At 34.3% G+C, this 10,558-nt stretch overlaps 1 protein-coding gene across 1 annotated transcript; it reads right to left on the bottom strand.

Moving 5' to 3' along the window:
- Positions 1–6,000: 6,000 nt before the first annotated feature.
- LOC123951812 (septin-10-like) lies at positions 6,001–7,635 on the bottom strand. The gene is given in 3 exon segments (XM_046020867.1): positions 6,001–6,512; positions 6,515–7,441; positions 7,444–7,635. Coding segments are annotated over 3 exon segments (1,356 nt in total). The 5' UTR covers positions 7,547–7,635; the 3' UTR covers positions 6,001–6,186.
- Positions 7,636–10,558: the final 2,923 nt, after the last annotated feature.

Genomic DNA, 10,558 nt, shown 5'->3' with positions numbered 1-10,558 from the left:
TGCACATAAAGAATTTTCGGCATGTCCAAAAAAGTCCTGAGAAGGTCATTATCTCTAATCTCTGGCTGTCCTTGAGGGTCTATGCAAGCAGGAATGAATGACAGAAATGTAAATTCTCTGATGAAAAATTAAAGAAATGCTCCAATACAAACACAGAACCTCTTGGCAAAGTCTGAAAGACTTTTATTCTCAGTATTTTAAGAAAATATATCTTGCCAGATCATTAGCTGACCATTAAGCTAATGCCACAGACACTTCAGTAGCCAAACATAATGAAGGATATAAGCTTGTACAGTTAGTCCTGGAACATCACTATATAAACCAACAGCAGCAGCAGCAACAAACAGCAAAAACAAAAGAACCAGGGGAGCGAGACTCATTAAAAAAACATGAATGTGTGGTACATATTCGGGATAAAAAGGAAGAGAGGCAAAGTGTTCCTGAGGAAGTCTTGATGGTGCACTCAGAAGATAGCTATGATAAGTAGAAAAACCATGCCTAAAGAATTAAAGGAAGTATGAGCACAATGTCTCACCAAATACTATCAATAACAGAGAAATTCTTTAAAAGAGCCAAATACAGGGGCGCCTGGGTGGCTCAGTGGTTTCAGCCTCTGCCTTCGTTCGGCTCAGGTCATGATCTCGGGGTCCTGGGATCGAGCCCCGCATCAGGCTCTCTGCTCAGTGAGGAGCCTGTTTCTCCCTCTTTCTCTGCCTGCCTCTCTGCCTACTTGTGACCTCTCTCTCTGTCAAATAAATAAAATATTAAAAAAAAAAAAAAGAGCCAAATACAACGTAGGTTGAGTACATTAATTGAAATGAAAGATTCTTTACAGGAGCTCAAAAGATTTGAGTGGCACAGTCAGTGGACTTGAAAATATGTCAATTTAGATTTTCCTGTCTGATGAATAGAGAAAAAAAGAAAAAAGAAAGGAAAAAAAGACTCTCGGAGACATACTAAGAATCTCAAATACAAAGTATGCATACTTTTAAAAGTCCCCAAATTTTATGAAAACCATTGATGTACATGTACTAGAAACTCAGTAAATTTGAGTAGGATACAGATCCAAAGAGATCTATATCTTGAAACATCATAGTCAAACTGTTCAAAGACTCTGGAATGTAGTGAAAAACAACTTATCACATAAAGGGATCCTCAATAAAATTAATAGCTGAGTTCTCAAAAAAACTATGGAGTCCAGAAGGCAGTAAGTATGACACACTCAAGGTGCTGAAAGAAAGAGACTGGTCATCCGAGAATGCTGTGTCCTTCAAAATTATCTTTCAAAAGCAAAGGAGGAATTAAGACACCTTCAGACAAACAAAAAAAAAATGAAACGATTTCAACATTAAGAGATTTGCCTTACAAAATGCTAAATGGAATTATTCAACCTAACCTCTTGATAGCTTACAATGAAAAAAAAATTTGATAGCAATAGTAGCAGAAAAGAGGAGAAAAAAATGAAGTTGTATTGGAGAAGAATGTTATAGATTTTAAAAACTTTGTTATTAATATGAACTAGACAATTCTAAATAAAATTGTTAATCGTAATTCCTGGGGCAACCACTAAGGAAGTAATTAAAAAATAGTAAAAGAAACAACAAGAGAAATGAAATATTTAACAAAAAATGCAATAACAGAGTAATACAGGAACAAGAAAAATACAAGACATGTAGAAAACTGCAAAATTGCAGGCATAAATCCTATTAATTACATTAAATATGAATGAATTCAACATTCCAATCAAAATCACAGACTAGCTGAATGGTTAACAAAACAAAAAGATCCAATTACATGTTGCCTACAAGACACTTCAGTTCAAAACACAAATATGGGGCTGAAAGTAAAAGGGAGCAAAACAATATGCCTCGGAAGGAATAAGCAAGAAAGGCTGGAAAGGCTACCGTAGTATCAGGAAAAATTATTTCAAGAAATTGTTACTAGAAACAAAGAAGGACATTTTATAATAACAGTCAATCCATTGGAAAGACATCACCATTATAAGCATATGCACTTAAAGACAGTCTCAAAATAAATGAAACAAAAACTTACAGCATTAAAAGGAGAAATACACAATTCTACAATAGTTGGAAGCTTTAATATCCTGTTTTCAACACTAGATGGAACCAGGCAGGAGATCAACAAAGAAATAGAGCACTTGAACAATACTATAAAGGAACCACCTAAAACAGAATACCAGAATACAGATAGACCATGTTACACCATTAAAAAAGTTCATTAATTAAAATCCTCAATACAACGTGTGTTGGAGAGGATGTGGAGAAAGGGGAACCCTCTTCCACTGTTGGTGGGAATGCAAGTTGGTGCACTTTGGAAAATAGTGTGGAGATTCCTGAAGAAATTAAAAATAGAGCTTCCCTATGACCCTGCAATTGCACTACTGGATATTTACCCCAAAGATACAGATGTCATGAAAAGAAGGGCCATCTGTATCCCAATGTTCATAGCAGCAATGGCCACGGTCGCCAAATTGTGGAAAGAAACAAGATGCCCTTCAACGGATGAATGGATAAGGAAGATGTGGTCCATACACACTATGGAGTATTATGCCTCCATCAGAAAGGATGAATACCCAACTTTTGTATCAACGTGGATGGCACTGGAAGAGATTATGCTGAGTGAAATAAGTCAAGCAGAGAGAGTCAATTATCTTATGGTTTCACTTATTTGTGGAGCATAAGAAATAACACGGAAGACATGGGGAGATGGAGAGGAGAAGGGAGTTGAGGGAAATTGCAGGGGGAGATGACCATGAGAGACTCTGAAAAACAATCTGAGGGTTTTGAAGGGGCGGGGGAAGTTGGGTGAGCCTGGTGGTGGGTATTATAGAAGACACGTATTGCATGGAGCACTGAGTGTGGTGCATAAACAATGAATTCTGGTACACTGAAAAGAAATTTTAAAAATTTAAAATTAAAAAAAAATCCTCAATACATTTTAAAGGCATTAAGTCATATAAAGAGTATGGACTGAATTGTGTAGCCCTAAATTAATGTTGAAACCCTAACTCTAAATTAATGTTGAAACCCAAACCCTAACGCCAAATGAGGCCACTAGAGTGGGCTCCAATCCAATCTGATTGGAACAATCAGATTGAAACAAGAATAGGACCTACAGAGAGGAACCAGTAGCATGCACGTACAAGGGATGACCATGTGAATATGTGGCAAGGGAGAAACCATTTGCAAACCAACAAGAGGCCTCAGAGAAAATGAACCCTGCCAGCAATTCACAAATGTATAGAACATATATAACACATCCCTAAATAACCAATGAGCCAAAGAAATCAAATGAATGAAAATGAAAACATAACACACCAAAACTCACAGGATGCAACTAAAGCAGTAGTTAAAGGGAAATTTATAGCTATCAATGTCTATATTTAAAAAGAGGAAACATCTTAAATCGGTAACGTAATTTATCCTCTTAGTACACCACAAAACAAGAATATTAAACCAATTACAAGAGAATATTAAACCAATTACAAGCAGAAGAGTGGAATTAATAATAACCAAAGCGGAAATAACTAAAATGGAGAAAACAAGTAAAAAAACAAAAAAACAAAAGTTGGTTCTTGAAAAGATTAACAAAATTCCATTTACCATAACATCAAAAAGAATAAACAATGCAGGAATAAACTTTACCCCTCTTCAGAGACAATTTAGTCTATTTTATCAGAACTGTGTAATTCTATTCAAGGGAGCTGCAAACTTGAGACTACAAAATGCCTTCTATTATAATAAGTGGTATTTATATACCCAATATTATATTCCTCCACTAGGACACAATTACTTTTTTTCTTTTTTTTTTTTAAAGATTTATTTATTTGACAGAGAGAAATCACAAGAGAGGCAGGCAGAGAGAGAGGAAGGGAAGCAGGCTCTCCACTGAGCAGAGAGCCCGATGCGGGACTCGATCCCAGGACCCCGAGATCATGACCTGAGCTGAAGGCAGCGGCTTAACCCACTGAGCCACCCAGGCGCCCCAGGACACAATTTCTTAAATGGCGATCATACCTATTCCTGTTGGTCATACCCTTACTATCTTGGGTATTTGAAATAATCATTAGAAATCTCCAGATCATACTATCATCCCATCAGTAGTCATATTTCCTTCAAAATAATATCGGTTAACTCTATAAAGACAAGCATTTAAAAAATTTATGAAATAACTGAATGCCTTTTCATGCTTATTCTTAAAATACAATATTTATATGGAAAATAAAACAACTAGAGAAGATGGTTCAAACTTTAAGATTTTATTTATTTGTCAGAGAGAGAGAGCACAAGCGGGGAGTAGCCGGTAGAGAGAGAAGCAGACTTCCCACTGAGCAAGGAGCCTAGCAGGGGACTCGATTTCAGGACCCTGGGGTCACGACTTGAGTCGAAGGCCGATGGTTAATCGACTGAGCCACCCAGGCATCCCTCAAAACTTCTAATCTTAGAAAAAAGTAATAAAGACCTTTGCTCTGGAAACCTCCCCCAAATTAACCTAAATAAATATACTAGGCTTGTCACTGGCAATTGTATATTACTTAATTTCCTCCTACTCAGCTGAAGGGGAGTTTATATAGCTATAGCTAATACTTTTTGCTACTCCTTTATAAATACTACAGGACAACTAGAACAGTGTGTGACTAAACAAAACAAAGCTGCTTTTACTATCTAAAGCAGAACCAAAAGGATTCTGGGATGTATTATCAGTACCTGGGTTTCATAATCCAGCTACTTGACTTTAAAACCTATTTAAGAAACTAATTTTTTATTTTTATTTATTTTTTTGCTTTTGAGGTAAGCCTGCATTGCTTTAATCTTTTCTGTTAAAGTAGCTTTTACTGCATCTCAAAGATTTTGGACCATGTGTTTTCATCTTTGTCTCCATATATATATATATTTTTTTTTTTACTATGAAATGAAAGGTTTTATTTGCAACTTTTACAACTTCATGAAAAAATACACTGCTCAGAATCCAACATTGGCTAAATAAAACATTTTGATTTCTGAACAATACTGGTAATATATAATACCCTTATCTTAAAATAATTCAAGAACATGATTAAATGAACAAATTTTGATAATGTTTAAGATGACAGTTTGCAAAAAGAAAAGATAAAGTAATTTAACCACATTTTAGTAAATATGTAGATATATATTTTATTTGTCAAGAGTAAATGTCAATTTTATTTAAATACTCAAGTAAAAAAAAGAAAAATTATATACCAGTGACTTAAGAAAAAGTTAAAAGACATTAAATTGTCCTAAGAATACTACAAAGGCACTGAATCCAAATACCCCCTTATATATGAATTACCTAAGTTTTCATATCTTTAATATTCATATCTTTAATATCTAAGTTTTCATATCTTTAATATTCAGTTGCTCACAATTACGGTCTTAAAAAATATTTGTAATAAGATGATTCTACCTTATGATTTTCCCCCTGGAAGACAGAGTTTTAAACAAGTATGTAAAACACTGTAATGAAATAAAAAAGTGCCAATACCTCAGGTTCAAAGGTACTCATCACTAGAAAAGGGATTTATACCTACATGTTTTTGCCTTAAAACATAACTTGTTTCATCACAACAATACATCAACCACAGTAAGGCACACTGAAGCATGGAAGGCCATGTTACATAATTTGATACAAATCTTAGGATCATATTACCAACTGGATAATGATATCAAAAATTAAGAAGTTCTATAAAACTATCAAGAGGTTAGAGTTTCAGGTGGGTAATACATTTTAAAACACATTCCCCAAATTTTACCTTTATTCTGTACAAAAAAGGAGTTCATCTTGGACTATAAATACAATCAGATAACCATACAATGAATGACTTCTGTATTTTCAGCAGCACTGACACTTTGTGGTACAATGCATGTAAGTGACAATAACTGGGCAGCAGGAGAAAGGGTTTAGATTCCTCACAAACCAGCAACTTGAAAACTTCTAACAGCGAATATAAAAGTGATATCATCCACTGTGCCTTATGTATTAACCTTATACTTAAGAATATCTTCCATAAATGGCAATAACTACAACCATTTGCCAGACATAGAATAAGTGATACAGCAAATAAAAACAGCAAGAAAATCAAAGCATACTTCTAACATTTTAATAACTTTTGCTTGTGATGACCTTCTGTGATCTGGAACCTTTGTTTTACATAAAATTGGAGTTCTTACGGTCCTTGCCCTTCTTCAGGTTGCTGCCTGATGCCAGGTAGGACTGGTTCTGGTATATCTCCGAGGTAGCTTTCTTTTTTGAAAAAGCTATCATTTCTTCTTCCAAGAGTCTTCTTTTCTCTTCAAGCTTCATTCTCTCTTCTTGGTGAACTCTTTTAAGGTGCTCAAATTTGGCCTGTAGCTCTCTTTCAGCTTCTTTCAATATGGCTTCTTTCTCCTTTACTCGCTGCACAAACATCTGCTTCATTTCTTCTTCCTTCCTCTGACGTTCTCCATAAAATTCATGTCTTTTAGCTTCATAGTCTCTTGAAGACTGAGCAGCTTATTCTCTGGGCCAACATCTGTAAAGCCCATTTCCTCCAGTTTGCAATGCCTGTAAAGTTCATAATGCCTAGTGTGGGTCTGTTCTCGCCGATCTTCCATGTTTGTACAAATGAGCATTTCCCGGAGCTTTACAAAATCACAGTGGTTTTCATTTTCCACTTGTACAACACCCCACGGGTACTGGCGAGCTTTGACCATCTTATTTCCAACTTTTACCTCATCCATACTTCCTACAACAGCAAATGGCAAATGTCCATTCATTGAAGCATTGATTTTAGCAATAGTTTCATCGTCTGTTGGAAATTGATATATCTGGACACCGTTGCTAACCAATTCACTCATGAGCTTGATCTTAAACTTCTGTAATTCAGCTTTAGAAATTGCATCTGCTTTGGCAATCACTGGTATAATGTTCACCTTGCTGTCAAGGCTCTTCATTGTTAAGAGATCTAGTGTCTTTAGAGAGTGACCTGTCGGGGAGATGAAGTAGAGACACACGTGGATGCGAGAATCGTGGTAGCTAAAGAGAGAGCGCTTGATCTTCAGCTCCTCTTGGAGATAGGCCTCAAACTGAGCATCTATGTAGTCAACTATTGGTTGGTAGCTCTCTTCTTTGTTTATTTGGTCACCAAATCCTACTGTATCCACAATGGTCAATTTCAATCGAACATTACTTTCGTGGAGTTCATATGTCTGAGCTTTAAGTTTAACATGTGGGTAAAAATGTGAGGATTCATGGTCTTCAAAATTAGTATTAAACAATGTGTCAATCAGCGTTGATTTTCCAATTCCAGTCTCCCCCACACAGAGAATATTAAAACAGAAGCCTTGTTGAATGGATCTATTGACCAGCTGATCCGGCAAACTTTAAAAACCAACATGGCCAGACATAGTTAAAGAATGAATTTTTTTTTTTGTTTCTGTTCATCATCAGAAACTTGTGAGGACCGACAGGTTGTTTTTGTTGGCATGTGAGACTGAAAGAGCAGGTGCCGCGCCACCCCAGGGGTCATAGTCCCGAGCGAGAGCTGAACGAAGGCGGGGGTCCCAGCGAAGCGGGGGGTTTCAGCCCCGGCCCCCGATCAGAGCATCCAGACCACAAACCGAGCAAAGCCTGTCTCCATATATTTTTGAATTTCTTTTGTGATTTCTTGGCTGACCCATTCATTGTTTAATACCATGTTATTTAGCCTCCATGTATTGTTTTCTTCCAGATATTTTCTTATGATGGATTTCATAGAACTTAAATAATTCAAAATTTGTATGGAACCACACTAGACTCTGAATAGCCAAAGCAATCTTGGAAAAAGAGAAGCAGAGCTAGAGTTATCACAGTCTCAGATTTCAAGATATAATACAAAGCTGGAGTAATCACAACTAAAACAGACATAGAGATGAACGGAATAGAATAGAGAGCCCAGAAATACACCCAAGCTTTTATGGTCAATTAATCTATTATAAAGGAGTCAAGAATATACAATGGAAAAAAAGACAATCTCTTCACCTAATAGTCTAGGGAAAATGAGACAGCTACATGCAAATTATGAAACTGGGCCCTTTCTTACCTCACATACAAAAATAAATTCAAAATGGATTAACGACCTAAATGTGAGATGTGAAGTCACAAAAATCCTAGAAGAAAATACAGGCAGTAATTTTTTGACATCAGTCATAAAAATGTTTTTCTAGATACGTCTCCTCAGGCAAGGGAAATAAAAGCAAAAATAAACTACTAGGAGTATATCAAAATAAAAAGCTTTTGCACAACAAAGGAAACTATCAACAAAACAAAAAGGCAACCAATGGGATGGAAGAAGATATTTGCAAATGACATAACTGATAAAGGGTTAGTATCCAAAATATATAAAGAACTCATACAAAACCAAAAAAAATAATCTGATTAAAAATGGACAGAGAACTTAGACATTTTCCCAAGGACATACAGATAACCAACACATGAAAAGATGCTCAACATCACTAATCATAAGGAAAACGCAAATCAAAACCACAAAGAGGTATCACTTAACCCTGTTCAGAATGGCTAAAATCAAAACCACAAGAAATAACAAGTGTTGGTGAGGATATGGAGAAGAACTAAACTCTTATGCTATTTGGGTGGGAACACAAACTGGTACAGCAATGTGGGAAATAGTATGTAGGTTCCTCAGAAAATTAAAAAGAGAATTAGCATGTGATCCAATAATTCCACCACTGGTATTTACCCAAAGTACATGAAAATGCTAATTCAAAAAGAGGCATGTAACTACTCCAACATTATTTAGAGTAGCCTGATACGGAAACCCCCTAAGTGTCCATCAACAGATGAATAAATAAAGAAGTGGTATATATGTAGGTATGTGTGTGTGTGTGTACATCCATACACATACACACACACATACACACACACACAAATGGAATATTACTCCCCCATAAAAAAGAATGAGATCTTGCCATTTGCAACAATATGGTTAGACCTAAAGGGTATAATGTCAAGTGAAATAAGTAAGACAGAAAGACTTTCTTGCACAGAGTATCAAGAATATTTAACAAGCATGAGAAACTGCCCTCTCCTAGCATAATAGGTCATTCTGGGCTCAAATTTAAATTGTAATGTGGCATACTATATACTGAAATAACCACTCTTCAAAATTCCTAGCTTTATCCCAAGTTAGATAACTTTTTGTGTGCTTTCAAAAATGTAATCTTCCAAATTAAACATATGAACTGCCATGAAAAGGCGCAGAGTTCCCATTAAGCATTCATGGTGTTAACTTGCATTATATGTTTTCATTTTGTTTAAAGTTGTTATAGCTATAACTCTGCTAAACTGATTTTGAATGAACCGATGATGGGCCAACAGTTTATTTCATTTCCCTTATCTCTAATGATACAGCATAAAAAGCACACACCTGTTAATAACATAAAAAATATATACATTTATTTTGTTGAAGGAACAAGGGGATTCTTAGATCATTGATTTTTTGTCTATTCATCCCACTGGGATGATTCCAGTTTGTTTTACTCTTTATTAACTCCATCTTCCCTTGAGCTGAATTTTTTTCCTCTTGCATATGATGTAATAAATAATACTCATGAGTAGCATTAATTATCTATTTTTATGTTCACTTTTAGTTAGAACAGGACTAAATTTTTTATTATTTTTGTTTTATATTTTAATATATATTTCTGTTTGTTTTGTATAAATAAAAGCTAATTGCTAGAAACAGTAATTCCAGGTCCTACCTAAATAGTTTAACTATTTAATAAAAGCTACAGGGAAAAAAATCAAAAGTAAAATGTAGTTTGTCCTGGATAGATACATATTCTCATTTTTAATATTCTCTTTTACTCCCAACTTTCTAACAGGCTAAGAATTATATAATATTTTAAATAACAGAGATCATCAAAACATATATATTTAATATATCTAACATATAATTATGTACATTATATATTAATATATAACATACTTAATATATTACATATTATATATTAATATTTACATATTGTTTATTTATATATATTATTATACTATATGTAATTATATATAATACTACATATAATATTATACTATATGTATGTTTTATATTATATAATATATATTGTCTTAATATTATATATTATATAATATATAAATATTATATATTACTATAATACATAATATAAAATATATATAATACAAATGAATATATAATATTAATATGTAATATTATATAATTATATAATACAAAATGTTATAACATATATGACATATGCTACATTATGTTATGCTATAACATATTATTATATTACATAATATTTTAAATAACAGAGACCATTCATAGCCTACTTCAGGCTTACACAATGAGTATATAATGTAACAGTTCTCTCACTTATATAGGCAATGAATCTGAGCTTCAGAAAGTGAGTAACCAGAATCAGGAGAATTGAGGCTTTCCATCATTTAGTTAGCTGCATTTTCCATTCCGTGCAATAAAACAGAAAGGACCCTGGCACCACCAAAATTTCTTACCTTAATCTATTAG

The sequence above is a fragment of the Meles meles genome, chromosome 10 (genome assembly GCF_922984935.1).
Source record: "Meles meles chromosome 10, mMelMel3.1 paternal haplotype, whole genome shotgun sequence".
NCBI lineage: Eukaryota > Metazoa > Chordata > Mammalia > Carnivora > Mustelidae > Meles > Meles meles.
This window is presented reverse-complemented; position numbering and strand designations above follow the sequence as displayed.